The 27,174-nt window shown below is 38.5% G+C and overlaps 2 protein-coding genes across 2 annotated transcripts in view; one reads left to right on the forward strand and one right to left on the reverse strand.

Annotated features, from left to right (window-relative positions):
* The window catches only part of gtf3c6 (general transcription factor IIIC, polypeptide 6, alpha), a 1,355,101-nt gene that overhangs the window by 698,857 nt on the left and 629,070 nt on the right, over window positions 1–27,174 (reverse strand). The gene's annotated exons all lie outside the window — the stretch shown is intronic.
* On the forward strand, window positions 638–3,773 carry snx10b (sorting nexin 10b). Its single transcript, XM_079836425.1, has 4 exons — window positions 638–786; window positions 879–979; window positions 3,057–3,158; window positions 3,319–3,773. The coding sequence occupies exons 1-4, from the start codon at window positions 694–696 to the stop codon at window positions 3,533–3,535; spliced, it is 513 nt and encodes a 170-aa protein (XP_079692551.1). The 5' UTR covers window positions 638–693; the 3' UTR covers window positions 3,536–3,773.

Here is a 27,174-nt window from a genome sequence, read left to right on the forward strand (position 1 = left end):
AATTTTGCTTGTTTTGAGCAAAAACTCACTTCATTTTGGATTTTTTTCCCCAGAAAACAAGAAAAAATATCTTGTCATTTTACTTATAAATGCACCCTGATTTAAGAATTTGTAGATATTTGGACTGGAAACAAGAAACAAATACTAAATAAGAAGAGCATTTTGTTGCAGTGTGTTTTATAAAAAATGTATAACAATGTATACATTTCATAAATGTTACAATTTATAAAAATGTTACCGGCCAACTGGCGATGGACACTCGCTTTTTACTCGCATTTGGCGCTTGGCAAGTGTTCATTTCAGGCACTGGCTACAAGTCAACTGTACCTGAATATCTATTTAAGCACTGCTAGTTGTTTCAAACATGCAGGTGTTATGATTATGGCACCATTTTTTTCCAGCTGCTTTTTCCTGCTCCTTTTATTTTTTATGACGCTGCTGGTCTGCTACGTCTCTGGTGGCTGGTAAAAATGAAGCACCGCTGTCAATCAGAGACACAAAATGAGCTCTGATGTTTTTCCCCAGTCTACAGTTCCCATGAATCAGCCCCAGTTGGTCAACAAGGCCAATGTCTCATGAAAATACTTCCTTCTTTATTCTTCCCATTTTTGAAACCTCAGTGTACTGGCTATGTGTCACTGTCCAATGTGAGATTGTGAGCGTGTGCGTGAGATCTTTTCCACATTTGGACGTATGCAGGAATTCACTGGCGTGTGGGTGAGGGACCCTCGCATCCAAAAGGAAGATTTCTGGCATGCCTACATGGATTATGAAATCTGTATACATGTAAGTGCAATGGAAAAATATATAGAGTACAAAGTAGTGAAACAAGAGGGCAGAAACTCCCTGATCATTCTCTATATTTTATATTCACTTAGACAAACAGTTTGGCTTTCACTAAGAAGAGCTCCTGTGTGCGGCGGAGATACAGCGAGTTTGTGTGGCTAAGAAAAAAGCTACAGGAAAATGCCATGCTCATGTATGTAAGCACTGTGTTATGTTTCTGTTATTTACTTTGTTCAGTTATTGTAATGGCAATTGGTTTATAATAGGGTCAGTGATTGTATAACAGTGTCCATGATAAAGGAAGCATCTTTTTAAAATCGATTTTAAAATAAGGCACGTATATTGGTAGGCTATTCATGTTGGTTTCTTGAGGTTTTATATCATTTTTAAGAAAGACTTAAAATATAATTAAATTAATCTTTTCCTCTCCTTGCGACTCTACATGCGACTGTATACAAATGATATATATATATACACACACACTATATTGCCAAAAGTATTGGGACACCCCTCTAAATCATTGAATTCAGGTGTTCCAATCACTTCCATGGCCAAAGGTGTATAAAATCAAGCACCTAGGCATGCAGACGCTCTACAAACAAAGTGGAAGCAATTGGGAACAACAGCAACACAGCCACAAAGTGGTAGTCCACGTAAAATCACAGAGCGGGGTCAGCGCATGCTGAGGCACACAGTGTGCAGAAGTCACCAACTTCAATAGCTACAGACCTCCAAACTTCGTGTGGCCTTCAGATTAAGATTAAGATTCTCAAGAACAGAGTGTAGAGAGCTTCATGGAATGGGTTTCCATGGCCGAGCAGCTGCAAGCATGTAAGCAGTGGAGACGTGTTCTCTGGAGTGACCAATCACGCTTCTCTGTCTGCAATCTGATGGATGAGTCTGGGTTTGGTGGTTGCCAGAGGAACAGTACTTGCCTGACTGCATTGTGCCAAGTGTAAAGTTTGTTGGAGGGGGGGTTATGGTGTGGGGTTGTTTTTCAGGGGTTGGGCTTGGCCCCTTAGTTTCAGTGAAAGGAACTCTTAATGCTTCAGCATACCAAGGCATTTTGGACAATTTTATGCTCCCTAGTTTAGGGATGACCCCTTGCTGTTCCAACATGACTGCGCACAAGTGCACAAAGCAATGTCCATAAAGACATGGATGAGCAAGTTTGGTGTGGAGGAACTTGACTGGCCTGCACAGAGTCCTGACCTCAACCCGATAGAACACCTTTGGGATGAATTAGAGCGGAGACTGCGAACCAGGACTTCTCGTCCAATATCAGTGCCTGACCACACAAATGCGCTTCTAGAAGAATGATCAAAAATTCTCATAAACACACTCCTAAACCTTGTGGAAAGAGTTCCCAGAAGAGTTGAAGCTGTTATAGCTGCAAAGGGTGGGCTAACTCCATATTAAACCCTACGGTTAAGAATGAGATGTCATTAAAGTTAATTTACATGGAGAAGCAGGTGTCCCAAAACTTGTGGCAATATAGTGTATATATTCATTGATATTCTTCACTATGATATCAGGAGAGTTATATCACCCTGACGTTTAAAAAAAAAATTGCATGCAGATATTAAAAGCATGATTATCAAGAGGTATATGAAAGTCATTGTACATGTGTGACTTACATGTTTAATGTATTTTTGGAATAAATTACTGTCACGTCATTGACCCAATATACATCTCAATTCATTGAAATATAATTCATGATTATTTGGAAAGGGTTATTTTAGTATTATGTATATATTTTCATTTTAGTGTAAGTTTTAGTAATTTTGTTGTAATTTTAGTACTCCATCTTAAACTTAGACAATTTGGTTTTTTGTTATTTTCGTTTTTATCTAATACTTAAATTATATTTTTTTTTTATTTTTTTTTTTTTACAAAAACATTTTTCAATATAGTTAACAAAAACAATACTGCTAATTACCATACACTGTCAGAAAAAAAGGTACAGTGCTGTCACTGGGGCGGTACCCTAAGCCTAAGGTACAAAACCAAAAAGGTACTAATATGTACCCTTAAGGTACTAATATGCACTCTTAAAGTACTGATATGTACCTTTTAAGGCACTAATATGTACCATTTAGGGGTGATACCATTTTCACTTTTGTACCTTAGGGTACCGCCCCAGTGACAGCACTTTACCTTTTTTTCTGAGAGTGTAATTATTTAGCTGTATTGCAGACATATTCAAGTCTTAGTCATTGGGCAACTTTCTGTGTGACGCATGAATATTTGTGGTTGTCTCTGAATTGCAGAACCCATCTTCCCAAACTTCCTCCAAAAAACCCGTTCTTCAGTCTCAACAATGCCAGAGAAATTGGAGCTCGCATGGAGGGTCTCCGAAAATTTCTAGAAACGTAAGTATCAGAATAACCCTAAAGAACGTAGCATTAAAACATAAAACCATGACTGAAAAAATGCATTTAGCTTGAGAACTGTGACATATTTCAGGAACTGTATATCTCGAATCATAAAAAATGCAGTAATGGTGATCAGTTATATGCTTACATCCTCCAGCGTGGTACACAGTCCGGTTCTGCTGTCGGACAGTTGCTTGCACCTCTTCCTACAGTCCCATCTGAGTGTGAAACAAATGGAGGCCTGTGCTGAAGGCAGGAGTTGCTACACTGTGTCTGAGGCCATTCACAGTTTCGGCCCAGGAAACAAACGCTTTGATTCTCAATCTGAAGAGAACATGGAAGAGGAGAAAGATATGCACTGTGAATCAGGGTGATTGACTAATTCTTGCCAATACAATGAAGCCAATTTACTGTATAGGTAGGCTATAGATTTACAAAGGCATTGCTGAAGAAGATAACATTCAACAGTGAAGATTACAGCCCATGCTTGAAGAGGGACAAGGAAACATGAAAAAAGTTAGTTTTATTGTTGAGTGAAACAGTGCTGTTTTGTCTCTGTACTGATGAATCTGTATTAATAAAGATAATCTAATAAATTAAATTATTTAAACCACAGTAGTGCACACATTAATGTCTTACTTGGCAATCAAATGAATGTATAAAAGCATAATGTGGCCTGTGTGGGAGACAGCTTGTTGTTAAAACTACAGATGTGTGCACTGAGAGGTTTACGAGAGGGAATTTATGCTTGCGTGTGAAGTCCCTAAAACGCAATAACCCCATCCTAATAAGCAAATACAGAGCATTAGGACATTATGTGATTTAAACCCGACCTCACAGAGCTAAATTCCCAATAATAATCTCTACTCAAACAATTTTACTGCCATACTTAGCCATAAAAGATCATTGTCTGGATGTCATACAAATTGTGCCTTCTCATAAATATTTAACAATCAGGCGAGGCCATACTTTACCGGCAGATGGCGCCGCCGTTCTTCTGTCTTTCCATGACTGACGGTCTCGTCCCTGCAAAATCATAAATATTTAATAAAAGAGTAAGCCCTCAAAGCAAGCAATATTTTCACTTTTCAAATCATCCACTGCTCTCGCAGTCTTTGACTGGGACATCAAATCATCAAGACATTTTAGAACAGGAGGACAAAGGAATTCTAACCATCAAAATAAAACCATTAAAAAAGAGCCGCAAACAATACACTCTAAAAAAAAGTCTCGTAATCATAAGGGAACCTTTTTTAGTGCTATATAGCACCAATTTTGGTGCTTCAGTAGTTCTTCAGAGGTGCTATATAGCACCTTAGTCAAAGAACCGGTGAAGAACCGCTGAAGAACCACTGAAGCACCAAAAATGGTGCTATATAGCACTAAAAAAGGTTCCCCTATGATTACGAGCCAAGAACTATTTTTGGTGCCATATAGAACCTTTTTTTTTTTTTTAGAGTGTACTATTCAATAAAGTAGTTTATACCTGAAATCATCAAAGCAAAAAATGTATTTTACAAGCCAAGGGGTGAATGGTTGGCTGGTTTGTATCAGGGCTGCCTTTTTTTTTTTTTTTTTTTTTTTTAGCTTGGAGTGAGAATTATGTTGCCTATTTGGGGATTTAATTCATAAGCTTGTGATTCGATTCTGATCTTGATTCAATATCGGTTTATTTTGCTAAAGATCCGGTAAGTTATAAAGAGTTACGTACATATATATTTTTTCTCAAGGAAACAAATCTCTCTCAGCTGTAAACATTGAAGAAAACCTGTCTGCTGGTATTATTATTAGCATATATTGTAGCAAAAAACTCTAGAGTTAATTTGTCTAGCTAACTAACATGCTATTGTTCTATTCACGTCTTTCCATGGTTGAAAGTGAACACTCTTGACCAATTACATGAGACATGATACATTTCTGTAAGCTGTTATTGTTATCTTTCAACATACTTTCTGCTGTTGATTCATGTTTCTTTGGTGCTATAATTAGTAATAAAGAGGAGGACAGATCAGAACTGAGGTGATACATCGATCTGTCACGCCACATTAAAGGGTTAGTGACCAAAAAATTATTTCATTAATTACTCCATAGTTCCAATTTGCAAGAACCAATGAGGTTCATTCTCGAGTAAGAACCAATGAGGTTAATTCCCGTGTTACGCATCACGTTTGAGCTTCTGCAAGAACCAATGAGGTTAATTCCCGTGTTACGCATCGCGTTTGAGCTTCTGCAAGAACCAATGAGGTTCATTCCCGTGTTACGCATAGCGTTTGAGCTTCCTCAAGAACCAATTAGGTTCATTCTCGTGTTACGCAGCACGTTTGAGCTTCTGCAAAAACCAATGAGGTTCATTCTCGTGTTACGCATCACGTTTGAGTTTCTGCAAGAACCAATGAGGGTTCATTCTCGTGTTACGCCTCACGTTTGAGCTTCTGCAAGAACCAATGAGGTTCATTCTCGTGTTACGCATCACGTTTGAGCTTCTGCAAGAACCAATGAGGTTCATTCTCGTGTTACGCATCACGTTTGAGCTTCTGCAAGAACCAATGAGGTTCATTCTCGTGTTACGCATCACGTTTGAGCTTCTGCAAGAACCAATGAGGTTCATTCTCGTGTTACGCATCACGTTTGAGCTTCTGCAAGAACCAATGAGGTTCATTCTCGTGTTACGCATCACGTTTGAGCTTCTGCAAGAACCAATGAGGTTCATTCTCGTGTTACGCATCACGTTTGAGCTTCTGCAAGAACCAATGAGGTTCATTCTTGTGTTACGCATCACGTTTGAGCTTCTGCAAGAGCCAATGAGGTTAATTCTCGTGTTACACATCACGTTTGAACTTCTTCAAGAACCAATGAGGTTCATTCTCGTGTTACGCATCACGTTTGAGCTTCTGCAAGAACCAATGAGGTTCATTCTCGTGTTACGCATCACGTTTGAGCTTCTGCAAGAACCAATGAGGTTCATTCTCGTGTTACGCATCACGTTTGAGCTTCTGCAAGAACCAATGAGGTTCATTCTCGTGTTACGCATCACGTTTGAGCTTCTGCAAGAACCAATGAGGTTCATTCTTGTGTTACGCATCACGTTTGAGCTTCTGCAAGAGCCAATTAGGTTAATTCTCGTGTTACACATCACGTTTGAACTTCTTCAAGAACCAATGAGGTTCATTCTCGTGTTACGCATCACGTTTGAGCTTCTGCAAGAGCCAATTAGGTTAATTCTCGTGTTACACATCACGTTTGAACTTCTTCAAGAACCAATGAGGTTCATTCTCGTGTTACGCATCACGTTTGAGCTTCTGCAAGAACCAATGAGGTTCATTCTCGTGTTACGCATCACGTTTGAGCTTCTGCAAGAACCAATGAGGTTCATTCTTGTGTTACGCATCACGTTTGAGCTTCTGCAAGAGCCAATTAGGTTAATTCTCGTGTTACACATCACGTTTGAACTTCTTCAAGAACCAATGAGGTTCATTCTCGTGTTACGCATCACGTTTGAGCTTCTGCAAGAGCCAATTAGGTTAATTCTCGTGTTACACATCACGTTTGAACTTCTTCAAGAACCAATGAGGTTCATTCTCGTGTTACGCAGCACGTTTGAGCTTCCACAAGAACCAATGAGGTTTGTTCTTGCATCTTTTTGAAGCATCAAAATGGTGGTTTGTATAGCTGTCAATGGAGAGTACAGAACTGGCTCAGATTTCAGTAAAATACCTTAATTTGTCTTTGGAACGACATGAGGGTAAGTAAATAATGACAGAATTTTCATTTCCGCTATGTTTAACTGTGTGAGAAAAAGGATTTGTGGTGTGAGAGTTGGCAGCCCTGTTAGTATGGTCCAGTCAGAGACATAAGGCAGGTTACAATCATATCAAATGAGTGAGAGACATTACGCTCAATACGGCACCAATAGTCCTGTCTTACACTTGAAAAAAGAACTCAATCAAATTTTTGATAGACAAATGGAGGTCCTGTCTTACAAATAAAGGAGGACAAAAACACTTGATTTGAGTTTAGGCACAATTGATGATATCATTGTTGGAAGGGTTTCTTCAAAATTGCATTGTTGTTGTGCATTTATGTATTTATTGTTTATTATTATATTGTAAATATATAATAATATATTTGAAAAATATGTCATTTAAATTTGACATTGACAAAAAATTTCAGAGACTGCAGCCTTCCCCATTCAAGTACATACTGTAGGACTTGTACTGAAAATAGCTGAACAAGGACATTACGTTGGCTGCTGAGTGGACTTTTTATTTCATTAAAATAGATGTTTTACCAATAGCCGATTCTATTTAGTGGGACTTTTACTAAATAGCATTAATTTATTATTAAATTATTATTTATCATTTATTATTTTAAGATTATTTTCTATGGAGACCTGGAAAAATTTATGGTGGGAGTTTGAGGTTGAAAACCTGTTCGGAAACCATTATTTTTGCAATTCCTTTTGGTGATGCTAGAGGCACAGAAATCACACAATTCAGCTCTAAGTAAGACTGAGATTTTCACTAAAAGGATATTCCCTTGCTTGCCCCATCTTTTCCTGCCTTGCTCGTACCTTTCAAACTTCAGGTAAAGGTTCATATGTGAAGACTCGCCCAACAGGTTGAAATGTTCCTCTAATCGCCTGCCCACTGAACATCACTCGCCACGGCTCCCTTAAGAACCCTGACGGCCAGCTGCTGCTGTCTCTCTAACGATGGAGACCGTCTTAATAGGCTCTGCACACACTCAGCTGCCTGATAGCAGTGCTGGCAGCACCGGGCCTGAGACTCCCACTGGACGCACAAATACCAGTAAAAGAGACCGGAGGTGTGTATGCGTCAAACAGACAAGCCGCTGCTACGTTTGTATGGGGGCAATACCACATTGACAGGCAGAGTCCCAGTGCAGGCTGCTGTGTTGGTTAATGTCAGCGGACTGTCATTCTGTCCACCTTCCGAGATGACGTGCTTGGCCCTTGCTGTGACATCTTCATGAGGTGTATTATTTATTCAGCAGGCCAGTCAGAACAACTGAAAGGTGACATTTGAATTATACTGTAACATCTAAAGCATCTGTTTTTCCGTGAGCTCCTTCAGCTGTTTAATCCAGTTGTGAATCATACTTGTACACTCAGATAAGGACACAAGATGATAACCAAAAATGATTTGAGTATTTTAGGAAACAAACTTTATGATTCCGTTCGTCTCATCATTTATTGCTGATTTGAAATATGTTATTAAAATGTGATTTTGGCAAGCAGCTTTTTGAGATTTGGATTTTTCCTCATTTAATTAGACAGGGGCTGTAATTCCATGAATGAAAATAGCCCGATTGCCTTTTTAAGATGGCCGCCAAGTGTACTGATTTGCCTTTTCCCTTGTACAGAAGTAAATGCTTCAGTGCTTTGAATGTGCACTTGCAGTGTACTAAAACACACTTAAAATTATATTCATAAAAACCTGTTCTTGCAGATCATACATCAGTTAAATAAAATTCCACATAAGTGTACTTAAAGAGAGTATGCTACACTTTCTTAACACAATTAAGTACACTCAAAGACTTTAGGTATATTTTAGACTTTATGAATAATATAATAGAAAGTGCAACGTGCAATATGGCGGAATTAGCCCCGCCTTCTAAATAAAAGAGCCAATCAGCAGTTGGTAAAGTCATTGCATCACTGCAACTGCTGTTTAAAGCTCTGGATCAAAGCCACTTGAAGGCAAGCCTGCAAGGTTAGCAAAAAAAAAAGAAGAAGCTGTAATGTGATTGGTTATTAAGGCACACGTGATCCAAGTTGGCCGTTAAGCTTTCTCCAATGGTAGAGCCATGGACCCTCATATCGCTCAATAATAAGACCATGGCTAAATCCAAAATCAAATAAGGCATTATTTGAAGGGACAGCCATTTGTAGTGGCGTCCGAAACCATAGTGGACATTATCGAATGCACTCATTCTATCTGCACCGCATGTACACTCAACGGCTGTCCGAATTCACTCACTCGTTTTCATTCACTCCTTCAAGTGAAATGTATTAGTGGACTAACGTAGGGTTCATGAGCCGAGTTTGGATTCTGCCCATCTTTGCACATGTGCATTGGCTTGTCCAGCCTGAAAAATGCTTCTTTTTGGTCATAATTTGAGCGTTTAGAAACAAAATTTGAGACAGGTGTCAGATTTTATTGATGATTTCAAATATTAAAGGGGTGGTAAAACACATTCTTTTGAAGGCTTGATTGTGTTTGTGGGGTACACTGTAACATGTGTTCATGCTTCGTTTTTAAAAAAATTGCCTTATTTTTCATATATTTGACCTTTATTCTACACTGCTCTGTCCCTCCTTGTAAAACGGTCTGATGCTTTCCGGGTTGTATGAAGCCAGTCCCTCAAAAATACGCAGTGGGCTCAGATTGGTTAGCTGGCCCAGTGTGTTGTGATTCGCTAACCGCAGTGCACGTTTGTCGGAAACGTCACGCCCCTTACCTTCACCGGAGGCTGTGCTTTGGTCAGTTTTAGAAACAACGGCGTCAATAAAACCATACCATTCTGAGCCCGAATCAGACCCAGAAGATTTGAGTGAAGATGATCGAGCAGAACCTGTTCAGTCCTCAAGAGTAAAGACTGCGGATCTATAATGATCGCTACTGAATGGCACTTTAACTTTTGTATTTTTAGAACGATTATAGCCAAATATCTGTCGCAAGAACTAACCCAAAACGAACACTAAGCACTGGCTTTAACTAGTAAGTTAGCCAAATCACACACAGAACCATGTTTAGCATGCCTGTAGATAAACAATACATAAAAGCTCTAATCAAAGAATCATTTACACTAATGTCAGGTTCGCAGGTTAAGTATGAATGAGCTTTTAACAGACTGGTTTGCAGAACAGCGTTGTCATCTGTTTACTTCCTTGCTACAACCTATTACAGGAAAACACATCGATGAAAAATAAATCAGACTTACAGGTTGTGGCCCGTAAACAGCTTCTGTTTGTAAATCCAGCTTTCAGGACAAGCCGTTGTGCATATCCTGTATTGAACTCGCGAAGTTTGTGGAAGATTGTGTTGTCCTCCGTGAAATGTGCAGCGCGCGCGTCGTGCATCCACGCACCGGCAGTGTTTTTTTCACGCAGCTGACGTTGTGCAAATCTGGCATTGAAATCGCGAAGACGGTGGATGTTTTCCTCTGTTAGATGTGCTGCAGGGAGCCCTGCGCGCGCCTGATTCCCCGCTGACTCAAACACACGTGCATATAACATGCTGTATGTTAAACGCTCTGCAACGCACCCCCGTCCCAAGGAAGGCTGAACAGAGCAAGTACCCCAGACCTGCAATCCGGATGAAAATAACAGCGTTTCCTTGGCATCGCGGCAAAAACACTCCAGCCTAACTATACCACAACAGCGCCGCGATACAAAATGGCCTCACCCCCCCCCTTATTTAATATTCTCGGAGGAGGGGTTTATGTAAATATTGAGCCTGTTGATGTCACCAACCCTGGAGGAATGTGTGTAGTCGCCTGCTGGCCGTTTGCTGTAGTTCTTAGAAACTGATTTCTTTAAAAGCAAATATCTCCCTTTGCTTTAAACTTTGAACGTTGTAACTTTGCAGATGTTGTTTATGCTCAAGCAGCAACATTACACGTTAGCTAAAGTTAGAATAGTGAAATCGTGGTTTACCACCCCTTTAAATTTAATTGCTTGGTGAAAAGCTTTTCCCCATTCAAAGAGATAGGAGCTTCACATGCATGACTAAATAACTGCTCGAGAGACGTTTCAAAGATGGCCGGCGAGTGAAATTACTTGCCTTAAAGGGTTAGTTCACCAAAAAATGTAAATTCTGTCATTAATTACTCACCCATGTCATTCCAAACCCATAAGACCTTCGTTAATTTTCGGAATACAAGTGAAGATATTTTTTTAAGAAAAAATAAGCGTGTGTTTACAACGTGAACAGCGCCAGAGACTGACACGGAAGAGAAGAAATTGTTGAATAAAGCTGTTATATTGGGGGGTTCTTTTACTCACAAAAAGTCATAGTTTAATACATTGAGGTTTAACCACTGGAGTCACATGGACTATTTTAACAATACTTTGTTTCTGGGCCTTGAAAGTGGTAATAACGTTTCAGTCTATGGATGATTCAGAAAGCTCTCGGATTTCATCAAATATATCTTAATTTGGGTATTATGGGTTTGGAGTGACATGAGGGTGAGTAATTATGTTTGGGTGAACTAACCCTTTAAAAATACACATTGTAATGTCAAATGAAGTGTTATTAAAATGTTAAACAAGATTTTTAGATATATTTTGGTGCTTTAAACAAGTACACTGTAAAAAAAATTCTGGTCTCCAGTTGAAATTTTTCTAGTGAGCGATCACATCTAAATTTTTCAGTTGGCCAAATTGAATTTCTGTGAATTGATGCAATTTAATTAAAATTAAAATTCAAGAAATTCAATTTGGCCAACTGAACATTTTAGATGTGATCGCTCACTAGAAAAATTTCAATTGGAGACCTGATTTTTTTTTACAATGTACACTTATGTGGATGTGTTGACTAAAATACTAAAGCACAATTAATTATAACTGTAATGTGTCATTTGATATTACATTAAAGTGAATATTTTTAAAGTGTACTAAGTTGCAACTTCAACATTACAAATGTGTAATTACAAATATATTCAAATACATGACATTAAAAGTTTTAATAGAAATCACATTAAAGCTTGTCAGTACAATATAACAGTAATTATGAAATTATAAAGATGTAGACTATAAGTCCTATACTTAAAAAAACACAAAAGCACTCTAAAGTTCAGCTAATTGCACCACAAATAATTTTAAGCTACCATACATTTTCCTTGAATTGCAATTAACATGCAATTAAGTGTCCAAAAACATTATATCCAGTTCACATTTAAGTTATTTCTGTAATTACTCTTTTTATAAGTTATGCTTATGCAAGTATAAGAAGTGCACTTCTTTTTTTTACAATGGTGTACACACTTAACATGACAATGTTGTGCGATGCAGCAGACATACTAATTTTAGACATACTGTTTTCCGATAGCACAAAGAAAGTTATCTGTGAGATTGCAGTGTAAGAGTAAATCTATTTTAAGGCCAGATTGTGTACTGAAATTAGGAAAAAGTGATTCCTAAACCTTGTTCACCATCTGTAAAGACTGCTTATACAGACTGCTAAAGGAAGCTATATGCTATGCTAATGTCATATGCCGTTAGCTAGAACACGTCTGACACATTTGCTACATTAATTAGATTACTGTGTCGTCCGGAGGTGAGGGTGATATTCATTATAAATTCATAATCGGGGAAACAAAGGGCTCCCGGCTGCATGACTGACAGGTAAAGTCACCTTTGGACCTCCTCTACTCAGCATAGACCAGCGAGGGCAGCAGGGAGCACACCAAATTGGGGTTGAGAGGACACACTGCTGAAGCTGTCTTATTAAACCACACAGGGTTTGTTGAGTTGTCTGTGATATGAGAGAGAGAGAGAGAGAGAGAGAGAGAGAGAGAGAGAGAGAGAGAGAGAGAGAGAGAGAGAGAGAGAGAGAGAGAGAGAGAGAGAGAGAGAGAAAGAAAGAGAGAGAGATTGTGGGTGTATGCGTGTGAAGGCTGAGAGTACACTGGGCATGAGTGTATGCATTACCCCTCCCGTCACATTCACACATGGCGGTAATGAAGCTGTCATGGCCGCCAGCATGTGGACATGGTTGATATTCAAATGAGAGAGCCATTCACCTGCTGAAGACAGACCAGTCCAATTACGGGCTCAGGGCAGAGACCAGGTCCAGGAATAGGGCAGATGCACTGTTCCAGTGCCGTTATTTCCAGGCTAGAAAATACATTTCAGGGAAAATCACCTTGCATGGTGTCTAGAACATAAAGTAAGGAATAACTGACAACAGGCTATTGAATTATTCTAAAATAATGCATTATTTTCTAATAATTCAATGGACCCGGGGTCAATTATTCTGCTTAGGCTATTTAACGATTACCACACCTTGTGACATTGTTCAAAAGATGTATTTCAAGACATTTGTCAGGTTTTTGTCCTTAAAATGCTCTTATGTGTAGGACTAATTTCGTACGCATCTCATCCTCTGATGCTAATTCCAAAACATTGCTTTAGAGCGGAGGTTTGAGCATTGATAGCAGACTGATGCAGTGATTAATGCAGTTATTAGAGACAGAGAGAGAGAGAGAGAGAGAGAGAGAGAGAGAGAGAGAGAGAGAGAGAGAGATTAAGCGTGTGTGAATTATCCAAGTCTGTGGTCTCTCAACAGTGTTTAGCAGCAGCCTCTCTACTAATAGCAAAACTGTAAGTTTATCTGCTTCAAAAACAGTGTTGTTATTACCTATTACCATTTAAGTTGATATAACTAACTACTGATAAAAAATGGTCAGAGCAGCGCTGACAATACGCTTCTGTGCGAGTGTGTGTGCATTTCACTGGGGGAGAGAGCGGGAGAAAGCGAGTATGTGCTTTCCGTACATAATAAAACAGAATTTTGTGCAAAAAACATTGAAATAATTGTTGGTCTTTTGCTGTTTTCGGCTGTAAAGACCTTTGAGTGATGGACATGTAATGTGGTAAAGACCTGCCTGGAACTACTTTAGCCATGCGTTTCCCTGAAAATAATCTTAGAATGTTCGTCAACCAATCAGATTCAAGCATTCAACATCACCATAGTATAACTGTGGATAATGCATTGTTCGATTCAAATATCTTGCAGTTGGTACACTCTAAAAAAAAAAAGGTTCTATATTGCACCAAAAATGGTTCTTGGCTCGTAATCATAGGGGAACCTTTTTTAGTGCTATATAGCACCAATTTTGGTGCTTCAGTGGTTCTTCAGCGGTTCTTCAGAGGTTCTTCAGTGGTTCTTCAGAGGTTCTTCACCGGTTCTTTGACTAAGGTGCTATATAGCACCTCTGAAGAACCGCTGAAGAACCACTGAAGCACAAAAATTGGTGCTTTATAGCACTAAAAAAGGTTCCCCTATGATTACGAGCCTTTTTTTTTAGAGTGTACTGAATATTCTTTGGTAAAACAGTAAGTTATTCAGTAAGGCACCACTTTTTACATTTGTAAAATGTAAAGGTCAAATTTTGTTTGTATGTCGCATTTGAGGATACAACTGTGATCACATGCGTTATACTGACACCTAGTGGTGTGGAGTACAGAATCACCACAAAAAAGCAATTGTTTTACAGTACATTTTCTACTCTATTCACAGGCATTTTGTCACCAATGAATTATTCACAATCAGAACTGAAAGTTAACATAGCTGGACAGTTTACTGAGATATATGTTAGTAGTATTTATAGCTGGTGGTGTGATCTCAACATGGCAGCCTCCGTGAGATGACCTACTGCATGGAAATTAAAACAGCTTTTTCTATCATTGATATAACTGAAATCTTTACCTCATCTGAGTGTACATCATGTGTCAAACGAATAATTTTACAAATTTGTCAATTAATTTCTTTAGAACTTTTTAATGAGGAAAAAATGACTGATTGCACCTTTCAGGAATAGTCAATCCCAGACCCGATGGACCTCTTTTGCTGTCTCCTAAACGAGAGGAGTATTGTGACAGTAAATTTCTTTTTAGCCATTTCAGATGCTGCTATTGACTTCAGCGGTATACTATAGTGCTCCAGTCTGAGAGAGCTATTGACTAGTCTGTAATTGTCTGTTTCCCTCTTCTACAGACTGTTAACCTTGAGCTGCCACAGGGGGAAGAGGAGCAGGAATGGCCATGGCTGTCAGTCCCGCTCCACTGTCCTGACAGCACTAAAAACTGAACAGACCTTCACCTTCACCAACTTTGAAGCAAACACTGTCTTATATCTAATGCTAGGGTTTTCAACAAGGGGTCCACCAGGGGCATCTATAAAACAGAAATGTCTACATTTTCTAAATCATGACTTTTCTAAATTCTAATTGATTTTATTCTAACTGAACGTTAATCATTTAGCATTTTACAGTGCGACAATGTTTAATGACATAAATATTTGATGTCTGCTGGGTATGACTATGTTTTCTTGATACAATAAATAAAGACAAAATCTTTCTAGATCTGCAAGCCTGTTTAAATGAAAATCAAGAGCTAATGACGGTTCAACGTCAGTGAAAAGGACTAAAGGTCTCCGAAAAATCTCAATGTGCTTCTCGCCAAATTAATTCCTGTATTTTCTTAGACATCAGATATACAGTCAAACCTAAATTTGTTCAGACACCTTCAACATTATCACATTATAGAAAATGGTAATAAAATATGACAAGAACTGTGTCAGAACAAATGCATCTTGATGATATCAGATAACTTTGATAGAAAGGTATGTAATGGATTACAATCAACCAATCAGCTGTCAGCTGTTAAATTTAAGTATACAATTAGATAATACCAATTTGGGTCAACCAATTACCAGCAATGCTTAATTTTGTTCAGTCTGTGGTGTAAAAGGTCAAATTAGCAATTAAAAAAAAAACACTTAAGCAAAACATGGTCAGGTCAAAGTATCTGAATAAATTTGGTCCTAAAATTGTATAAATCTGACTGGTAGTCCACAATTTTTGGGTATAATATGTCACAGTTTATTTTATTTTGCTATCCTCACTTGCATAAAGGAATCCTGCACCCAGTAATAAAAAATAATATCTGGTCTCTGAATAAATTTTGGTTTGAATGTATTTCTTAATATTCAATTTCAGGCCTATATGTGTATTTACTGTATTGTTGCATAAAATATGATTTAATTTATTGTTAATAGGTAATACATTTTTTATCTAATTTATCCGATTGGGAACTTATGTTAATGAATTGATTAGGCCTACATCGAAGTACTTGACATAAAATTATGTTTTTATACGGTCAGAAAAAATTTCCTCATAAAAAAAACACAAAGAAAATCAAACAGGGAGCACATTGTCCCTATACATATAAATGTTAATTTCTGACACGCTGATGATTCTGTTGTGCGTGTGTTTCTGTGTTCATCATAGTGTGTGGAGGTCATCTGTTCATGCTGAATGAGCGGAATGAATTCTCCACAAACAGAAGCTGCAAAAGGTGACAGAGAGGGGAATGACTCCACAGGGGACACCACCATCTGCTTCAGGGCTTGTCAGCACTTTTTATTATACCAACTGCATATTGTCTTACAATATACACATGTTCACACACACACACACACACACACAGATTAAAGTCATTTAACATTATTTAGTTTGTATATGACCCTTATTGTGTTTAGGCATGTATGTGGATCAATATCAAAAGTGACCATACAGACCATACAGTGACCATATGGGGTGGGGGGCTGGGGAGGCAGAACTTTTTTCCAGTAGTTTCTGGAATTTAGTGGAAACAGCCAAAACTGTCTGCAGGGTCTGAGTTACACACTATCAAAAATGAATTTATAACCCAATTGTATAAAATACGTTTTTTTGGGGGGTGGTGGGTATTACAGCTCAGACAACATATACTTAAAGGGTTAGTTCACCCAAAAATGAAAATTCTGTCATTAATTACTTACCCTCATGTCGTTGGACACCTGTAAGACCTCCGTTCATCTTCGGAACAGAAATGAAGATATTTTAGTTGAAATCTGAAAGGCCTCCATTGGCACAATGGCACGGTTCACTCTCAAGACCCTTAAAAGGTACTAAAGACGTCGTTACAAAGTCCATCTCACTACAGTGGTTCTACAATAACTTTATGAATCGGCGAGAATAGTTTTTGTGCGCAAAAAACCCTAAATAACGACTTACATAGTGATGACGATTTCAAAACAAGGCATCATGAAGCTTCGAAGCGTTATGAATCAGCGAGTCGAATCAGCAGTTTGAATCGCCAAATTTCAGCAGTTTGGCGGTTTGACACACGATCCGAATCATGATTTGGCTCATTGATTCATAATGCTTCGAAGCTTCATGATGCCTTGTTTTGAAATCGTCATCACTATATAAGTCGTTATTTAGGGTTTTTTTGCGCACAAAAACTATTCTCGCCGATTTATAAAGTTATTGTAGAACCACTGTAGTGAGATGGACTTTGTAACGACGTCTTTAGTACCTTTTAAGGGTCTTGAGAGTGAACCGTGCCATTGTGCCAATGGAGGACTTTCAGAGCCATCAGATTTCAACTAAAATATCTTCATTTCTGTTCCGAAGATGAACGGAGGTCTTACGGGTGTCCAACGACATGAGGGTAAGTAATTAATGACAGAATTTTCATTTTTGGGTGAACTAACCCTTTAAATGTTTATCACTTTTACATTTTGTATTTAGACCACTGTATGTGGGAATGGGAAGCTTTTCAATTTGGGTAGGCCAAATCCAGGCGGAAATACTCCCAGAGTAATTTAGTGTAAATAAGTTACTTTGTGTAAAACAAATGCCAAAGTGATGCATATATCCAGAAAGGAGACATTAAAGCTCCTTCACAGACATTTAAAATATAAAGTATATACTTGATGATGTCATCCCTGTACAGAGTTTAAGAGGTTACGCAAAGTGAAAAGTGAAATGAATAGGCCTCAGGCGCAGCTCAAACAAACCTTTCAGCTGTTCTGCATTTTTGGATCGCAGAAAAATAGAATGCAGGAAAAGAAAGTTCAACACTCTTAGTTCAGCAATTAAAACAAAAATGAAACACAAATCTGATGTTTATCTAAAGTCATATTTGCTAATTATTATGGTTGAATTTGATCATCAAAGGTCAGCAGCAAAAACATTGGTTAATCACATATATAAAGTGAGATGAAATACATAAAGTATGTTTGTATTATTTATATAACATATCACACTAAATGATTGCAGGTTTGCGTAATAATCTGAGTTTGCATTTTACAGTTTGTATTCATTTTTAGGAATACTAAATCTGTTTTTGTGAGATGTGAAATGAGTAAATACCTGCTTACATTTAGCTACAGGAAGTTTACACAGAATACACAACGCACTTACTCCCGACTGCTCTCAGCATGGGGACAGGAGAGGTGTCAGTCAATAAATTGGGAAAACAAAGTAACTTGCAATACGTATTTGAAAAAGTACATCTGATTTTTTGTTGTAAATATAAAAGTAATGTGTTACTTTACTCGTTATTGGAAAAAGTAATCTGATTACATACAATGTGTTACTTGTAATGTGTTACCCCCAACACTGTTCAAGACACTTCTATATAGAACCCCATTGAATAGAACAAAAATATGTGCGATTCCCCTTATGAAAGATAGCAGGTTGTTGGATAAGGTCCTACAAACTGTTGTTATAGGATGCCAACAAATACACGCACGCCAACTTGCTGTGAAATTGAATGACAAACATACAGACATGGGTACTGTGATCTACAAGCAAAATCCTCTTCAAAGGCTTCTTGTGTCTTTCATACAATATCTACGCTCTATCACCTTGCAATAACTCATTGTCTTCCATCAGGATCTGGACTGCAGTGAAAGGGAGGGGGCTCGTCTATGTGTCCTGTCTCAACATTAAGCTCCATCTGAAAAACAGCCCTCCATGCCAGCGCTGCCAGTGCCAGACATCTTCCCCGTCACTCACTTGTCGGCAGGGAAATGAATCTGGATGCAGCGTGTCCCCCATTCATCAGCCTTGACAGGCTACCTTTGCCTGGTTCCGCTCGGATGGGGTCCCCGTCACTGCGGGCGGGAGAGCATATTTCTGCTGCAGATGAAGAAATTACTGTGTGTGCAGCGCTGTGAAGTGACTCGTGAGCGGAGTGTCATTTGGCTGGGTATTAAACGGCATCAAGTTGCCCTCATCTCACAAATACTTCTAGAGGGCAAATCCAAAGATACGCATTTTATATGACAATCTTCTTTTTCAAATTCTTTCATATTATAATGGGTTGATATAATCTACAACAGCGACTACATCTTATTGTGTGTCCCTTAAATGTTTTTGAATGAAAGGTACTGAAGAAATATCTGCTCTGAAAGAGTATCCTCACAGTCATATTTAAACAATAGCACTGAACAGTGTTCCTGAATACTGGCAGTGCCATAGATATATATAGAACAACATGATTGTTATATTGTTTTTATAAAACAGTTCAATAAACAAGAAGTTAATATTAAGTAAATTACATTTTAGACACAATATTCAGTTTTTACTCTCTCAACAAAATAGTTTCAAAGCAAATATTACACATTTGGTGGATGTTCGTAAATTGGTTCCTGAATGAAACAGCTTTTTAAAAATAAAATGGTTGAGTTAATGATTCAATGACTCATTCATTAAGACATCGGCTGAATCCGAAATTGCATACCTTTCTACTATACCCAGCAGGCACACAACATCATAAGACGTTGATATTTAGTTGTTTTTAGGTTGTGTTGTAAAGTAACTAAAATCCAACGTCGAGCCAACATCTCAAGCCAACGTCATATTGACGGCAGATACTGACATTTAGTCATGAGGTATGATGACCAAAACTCAACATCTCCTTGACGTCATAATGGTAACATTCACACAACGTCAAATTCTAACATCATTAGACGTTGATCTTTTGTTGGTTTTAGGTTGTGGTATTAACTAACCAAAATCCAACGTTGCGCCAACGTCTCAAGCCAATGTCATATTGACGTCAAATACTGACATTTAGTCATGAGGTATGATGGCCAAAACCCAACGTCCACACAACGTCATAAAGGTAACGTCCACACAACGTCAAATTCTAACATCATTAGACGTTGATCATTTGTTGGTTTTAGGTTGTGGTATTAACTAACCAAAATCCAACGTTGAGCCAACATCTCAAGCCAATGTCATATTGACGTCAAATACTGAGCTTTTAGTCATGAGGTATGATGGCCAAAACCCAACGTCCACACAACGTCATAAAGGTAACGTCCACACAACGTCAAATTCTAACATCATTAGACGTTGATCATTTGTTGGTTTTAGGTTGTGGTATTAACTAACCAAAATCCAACGTTGAGCCAACATCTCAAGCCAATGTCATATTGACGTCAAATACTGAGCTTTTAGTCATGAGGTATGATGGCCAAAACCCAACGTCCACACAACGTCATAAAGGTAACGTCCACACAACGTCAAATTCTAACATCATTAGACGTTGATCTTTTTGGGGTTTTAGGTTGTGGTATTAACTAACCAAAATCCAACGTTGAGCCAACGTCTCAAGCCAATGTCATATTGACATCAACATCCAACGTTGGACGGACGTTGCATTTTGGTTGAAAATGAAAATCAGGTTGACTTCAGAACCGAACGTTAGATTGATTCATTTTCAACCAAAATGCAACGTCCGTCCAACGTTGGATGCTGATGTCAATATGACGTTGGGTTCGGACGTCAACCCAACTTTCATTTTCAACCAAAATGCAACGTCTGTCCGACGTTGGGGTCTAATGTCAATCTGACGTCATATTGACGTCCGGTGCCTGCTGGGTATTTGTGAAAAAGTAGAAATATATGAAAGAGTAGTAGGCCTATGTCTGAATTCACAGTATTCATACACTTTTGATATAAGGAAGCTCTGAGGGATAGAAGTACAGTGTACTGAAGTACACTCTTCGACCAATCAGATTTGTGGGCTCACTGCTGTATACATTGTTTAATTAGCACTCAATCACCAGCTTTTAATCATCATAAACTACGGGTTTTGCTTCAAACATACAGCTCACATTCATTACAATACCTTTTAACTGACTCTTAACTGTAGCTATTCATCTATGGCCCATTGTATCGTAGTTATTGAGACAAAGAGCCCCTTAGAGGGGAAACCAAACCAAAATGGCATCATTGTAACCTGTTCCTGAATGAATGGGCATAACCGATTTCCGCAGACACATTTTAAATAATCGTGTGCAGTGCTTAAAAGCGCAGTTCACACAGCCCCCCACAACGTGACGGATAACAGTGCCAGAATTGCGCCAATCTAATATCTTGTTAGAGGAAGAAAAGGGAAGTGCCCAATGGGTGATCTGCGTGTGTGTGAACGTGGAGCTTTGGGAGGGAGGGCCTGGTCTCTTGAGGGTCCCTTGTATCCATGCCAGACCATATAAATCAGCACGTGGCCCACGGCCGCAATAAGCTAGAAAATAAAAAAAGCATAAAAGTGTCGGAGTGAAATAGAGGAAGGGAGAATTCTTTTATGATGAAACTAAATTCTCCTTACTCTGCAGTAGATCCACTTCCCTCGGTCTGATTGTTTACTCCTGACACCATTCATCATTACGCTGCCACAAATGACTCAAATTACCACACCTGCTACTCGTATAATACCCACACAATCAGGGCTTAACACTCAGGTAATTGTTTCAGAAGGAATTCCTTCAGTAAGGCCTGAAGTGACGTCGCGTACATGTGGGAATGAAATTAAATCCACACTGGGCCTGTGGTGTTGAATGTGGCTACAGTGAGATTCATGGTGATGTAGTAATCTAGAGTGGTCACAAATGCAATTTTAGAAAAATGTATTTTAGAATAAGGGTCAGAGGATCTTTATTTAATTATATTATTCATTTGTTAGTGTCATTATAGATATATTGAAGCTGCATATATGAAGTGACCACAGAGCCAACATGAAGGCACATGAACCATATAAAGTAAAATTAGAAGCCAATACAGATTAGCTGATAATTATTTTCATGGTATGGCCGACAACAAACAAAATAAAATTCTTTACTATTTTGTCTATATAAATTAAAAACAAAACCTTTTTAGGTTCGGATGTAATTTCCTGTTTGTTGCTGGCACATGGTTTGAGTTTTGTAGCTCCATCAAGTTGACTCTGTCTTCATCTTAAAATCAATTTTATAACCTATCATTCTATAGATAGTATTCTATATCAAAAACTATCGGAAAGCTTCGATATCTCTACTTTTATCAGATTTCCTGAACACTAGCTACTGCTACTAGCTTTAGCCTGTTAGCATCAGCGTGTTCCCGGGTATAGCTACTGCTTGTTTACATTCTTCAGAAAATTACAGTTTATTTGTTCTAACTGCGAATATATTGGATGTGTGTCTTCCTTCGAGTGCAGGAAAGGACGCATTCAAGCTGCACACTGTGCAGTTGGAGCTGGAGACCATGAAGAAGCAGATCCTCGACCTAGAAGAGAAGCAGGCCTATCTGCGAGAGCGGAGAACCGCACTGGAAACATCCCAGGCTGGCGCTCACAAGTCCGTGGTAAGTTTGCGTTGTGATGTTAATACTTCCACCACATCTACTCTGTGTGTTCCTATGCACAGGGCTTGTGCACCCTGGACACAATCATCCCAGGCCTCCTTCACCCCGGCACGACACACCACGGAACCTGGGTGCACCAGCAGCGGAAGCCTCCGTGAGACAGGCCCTGGGCAAGGACTTCTCCCCCTCCACTACCCCCAGTCTTCGAGACCTCCACCCGGAACCACTTCGGAATTTAATTGAATTTTAAATGCTACTTACAGTAAAAGTGGATATTTATTTATATATATTTATTTTAGGGTGTTATGAAAATTATTAAAGTCCCCCTGTAGTCAATAATTTTATCTCTTAAAACTCATCTTTGATCACCAAAATTACATATTTGAAAGTTTTTCCTTGAAAAAAATTCTTCATGCCTTAAAATAGCTTGAATGTAACTCTACACCCTTGCCTCATTCAGGGGAACCATGAATATGCAAATTATCCCTGCCTCCATCACTCATTCACTCACTCACACCAGCTCAGAGATCTACTCGTTGACGATCACAATATATCCAATATCAAGAATGTTACTTAAATAAAACAAGTACCGTAAAACTTCAAATAATAGCCCGGGCTTCTATTTACCCAAATCACCGAACTGCACCGGCTTGTATTTGAAACAGGCGTCTATAAGAGACAGGCCTTTAATTTAGTGTTGAGATGTTCAAGCATGACGGTAGGAGGTTACCACATTATATTACGTTTTATTTATAATTAATTCGAATGTGTTTAACAAATCATTTAATGTAAGAAATGTCTTAGATTATGATAAGATTCAGATGCGCACGGCTCCCCCTCTTTGAAACAATGGATAAGGTGATCCTCGCTTCCATCAGAAGCTACTGTCAGGCCACATACCTAAGGATAACATCCCGAAGTTAATGAAATATATCTCCTCCTTCTCCCTCGCACACACAAACACACGCGCACGTCTGCGCGCAAGCATTAAAGGAATTTTTCAGCCGCTCCGTATCCAGCTTTACCCACGCTTGAAATTTGACAACTGTCAGCTTAAATGTCAAATTATACTTTTCTCCATGGTGGTATTGAGAGAATTAAGAAAAACTGAAGACTGAAAGTTCGTTAACCTCTTTGTTATGTTGCCATAGTGATGAGTCGTTCATGAACGGTTCCGTCTGTCACGTGAAATCTGATCAAAACATTGAACAGACGATCTGACGGGTTTGAGAAGATCAAATACAGCCCGATACTAAAAAACAGACCAGGCCTCTATTTGAGACCGGCCTTTATTTACCCAAACCTGTCATCACACCAGGCGTTTAAAAGAGACAGGCGTCTATTTGGGACTCGGCTATTATTTGAAGTTTTACGGTAGTTTTCAGACGGTCATGTGATCTCAACATGACAGCCACCATGAGCCGACCATCTCCATGTACGATAAAACGCTTTTATTAGGCTACTGATATGAGTCTTCTTCATCTTGTGTGTACAGTATTTTAAATACATTTTTTTAAAGCACCATTCCTTTCTTTACGTGTAAAACATCTCAATGATGGAAAAAATTAGGTAGTGCATACCTTTAAAACATTGCATCTGAATTGCCTCCTTTTCATAATTATATGTTCAGCATCACAGGGAAACGATCTGCTTGACTTCTCCTGACTCAGTCAGACATCTGAGAGGCATTCACAGTGTTATATCAAAGAACGCAACATGTCCATGACCTCTCCGTGGCATAAGTCACATGCCAGCACCTCTCCAGCAACCCCTGACAGATGTGAGCGCCCTCATGGGCTTGAGGTGCTAAATCACTTCAGGTACACTTTGGCAGGTCCTCAGAGGGACACCACCCAACCATGAATGACCAGTCATTCCATAGTGACACTTTTAAGCTCAGCATTTCCAACCTGAACAAAATACACAATCCTAACTTATCCTAGATGCTCACTTCCTGGCCCAAAATCCCAGCTGTACTGTGAAACACAACATTGAGATTAATAGCTAAAAATGTGTGTGTGTGTGTGTGTGTGTGTGTGTGTGTGTGTGTGTGTGTGTGTGTGTGTGTGTGTGTGTGTGTGTGTGTGTGTGTGTGTGTGTGTGTGTGTGTGTGTGTGTGTGTGTGTGTGTGTGTGTCTGGATGCTGCAACATCGACCAGTCCAAACAGAGTTTGGCAGCTGCCTCTGGTCTCAGATGACTGTAGTATCAGATGGCTGGTTTGTCTTCTCATTGGCTAGCTCACACTAGGACCATCAGTCATGCACTAACAAGTGTTAGCATGCCAAGCTGGACACTTTTCTGGCAATCAGAGTCAGGTGTGCCATTGCAGTAAACAGGGGAGAAGCCCAGTAAATATTCTGCAACGCTGGGACAGACGAGCGTGTGGGAGAGATGTTTATAGCAGGTGGAAAAACGCTTGTCATGCTGATGGCCCTGATTTATTCTGGGAGAAAATTTGGCCCATATATCACTTCTGATGGCCAAGCAAGGCTTCATTCTTACACATGTACACATACAGGCATTCACTCTCAATGCTATTTGCTTTCTTTCTCTCTCTCTCTCTCTCTCTCTCTCCTCTCTCTCTCTCTCTCTCTCTCTCTCTCTCTCTCTCTCTCTCTCTCTCTCTCTCTCTCTCTCTCTCTCTCTCTCTCTCTCTCTCTCTCTCTCTCTCTCTTTCTCTCTCTCTCTCTCTATTAGCTCTCCAAATACAGGGGGGTCTTAAACATGACACCAGGCATGGGATGATGACACTTGTGCCGATATTCTTAAACAAATCTATCTATCTATCTATCTATCTATCTATCTATCTATCTATCTATCTATCTATCTATCTATATATCTATCTATCTATCTATCTATCTATCTATCTATCTATCTATCTATCTATCTATCTATCTATCTATCTATCTATCTATCTATCTATCTATCTATCTATCTATCTATCTATCTATCTATCTATCTATCTACGGTCGGTCGGTCGGTCTGTCTGTCTGTCTGTCTGTCTGTCTGTCTGTCTGTCTGTCTGTCTGTCTATCTGTCTGTCTGTCTGTCTGTCTGTCTGTCTGTCGGTCGGTCGGTCGGTCGGTCTGTCTGTCTGTCTCTCTAGATCTATCTATCTATCTCTCTATCTATCTCTCTATCTATCTATCTATCTCTCTATCTATCTATCTATCTATCTATCTATCTATCTATCTATCTATCTATCTATCTATCTATCTATCTATCTATCTATCTATCTATCTATCTATCTATCTATCTATCTATCTATCTATCTATCTATCTATCTATCTATCTATCTATCTATCTATCTATCTATCTATCTATCTGTCTCCAACCACGCAGTGTAAATGCAGAGTCCAATTACATGACACTACTGACAAAGAGACGATTTAGGGAGAAAAGCCAAGATCTCTTCAAATACAGCCAAAACATTTTCTTAATCAGTATTTTTTTATTGTCGTTTTTTGGATTTTACTAGTGTTGTTATTATTTTAACTATAATGTTTTCAGTTATTGAAATAAAAATGAAATATTAAAAAACTTAAACATAGAAATCTGCCTTGACAGCTAAAAAAAAAAAGTTTGGTAACACTTTATTTTAAGGTGACGTAGTTACACGTTACTAATGTATTTACTATAGTAATAATAAAGTATGCATAATTACACGTAACTAAGCCTAAATCAAACCATAATCCTAACCGTAACTCTACAATTACAGTTTTTGTCAGTCGCTTTGGTACATTTCTCAGATCAGAATTGAAATTCTCAAAGCTCTCATTTCTCATTTCTTTGAACAAGTTGCAAATGCTTGTGTACATCCATGCAAATGATTATGCACAATTCTCTGCTGTTTTCTACATTATCAGTTGCTTATGTCATGTTGATCTAAATGTATTATAATGGGTCTCTGTTGAATAGTCTTACCCCCCACAACATTTAGGCATTAGTTCGTAGCATAAGTCTTTACATGCAAAATGGTTGAACAAGTTGTCATAAAATGTCAAGCATATTTCTATACATTTCCATTAGACGTTCACATTTCTACTTTTGTTTTTCTCTTTTTTTTCCTCTTTGTGCTATGCAGTGCTGTCTTTTCCTGTCTGTATCGCAATGACATGGTCTGTCAACAAATTACAGTACAAACAGTAAAAGCATAAATGTGAATTTTGTCCAGTCTCTTGCAATCAAACTCCCACATACACTAAGGTGTAACCTACAATTTACAATAATTGTCATCAAAATTTTAGCCATATTTACATCAGAACATCCCTCCAGAGTACAGTTATATTGACAACATGACTAAGCAATTTGACTGTCTTATTCATACACAATGACACAAGGACTTGTCATTCTGATGGCACTGACATGTTCATTGACACAGATATTTACTTTTGAGAGATGAACTAAGGATTTTGAGCAAGAGACTGGCTTTTGCAGGTAATCCTTTGTGTTTTGCTATTTGTACGAATTGTTTTGAGAAATGGACTTACTGTTTTGCAAATGTCGAGGATGATTCGAGAAATGTACCAAAGCGACTGAGAAAAACTGTAATATTACTCAGTACTTATTTGAGTAAGTACAATGCAACAACGTCAGCTTATAATAAAATGTAACCAAAAGCTTAAAAGTATAAAATTACACTGTAAAAAAATATTGTTGGTTTAACTTTAAAAAGTAAGTTACCTGGTTGCCTTACAATTTTAAGAATTTAAAAAAAAATTAGTGAATACAACTATTAATAAATTGAAACTCAAAATATTACGTTATCTGAACCACATTAATGATCTAAGTTAATTTGACGAA

Source organism: Gobio gobio (assembly GCF_949357685.1).
Source record: "Gobio gobio genome assembly, chromosome: 15".
Lineage (NCBI taxonomy): Eukaryota > Metazoa > Chordata > Actinopteri > Cypriniformes > Gobionidae > Gobio > Gobio gobio.

Coding starts and splice junctions, on each gene's coding strand:
- snx10b (XM_079836425.1), top strand. CDS start 694: ATGCAGGAATTCACTGGCGTGTGGGTGAGGGACCCTCGCATCCAAAAG. Junction 787..878: donor ATTATGAAATCTGTATACAT/GTAAGTGCAATG, acceptor ATATTCACTTAG/ACAAACAGTTTGGCTTTCAC. Junction 3,159..3,318: donor CTCCGAAAATTTCTAGAAAC/GTAAGTATCAGA, acceptor TACATCCTCCAG/CGTGGTACACAGTCCGGTTC.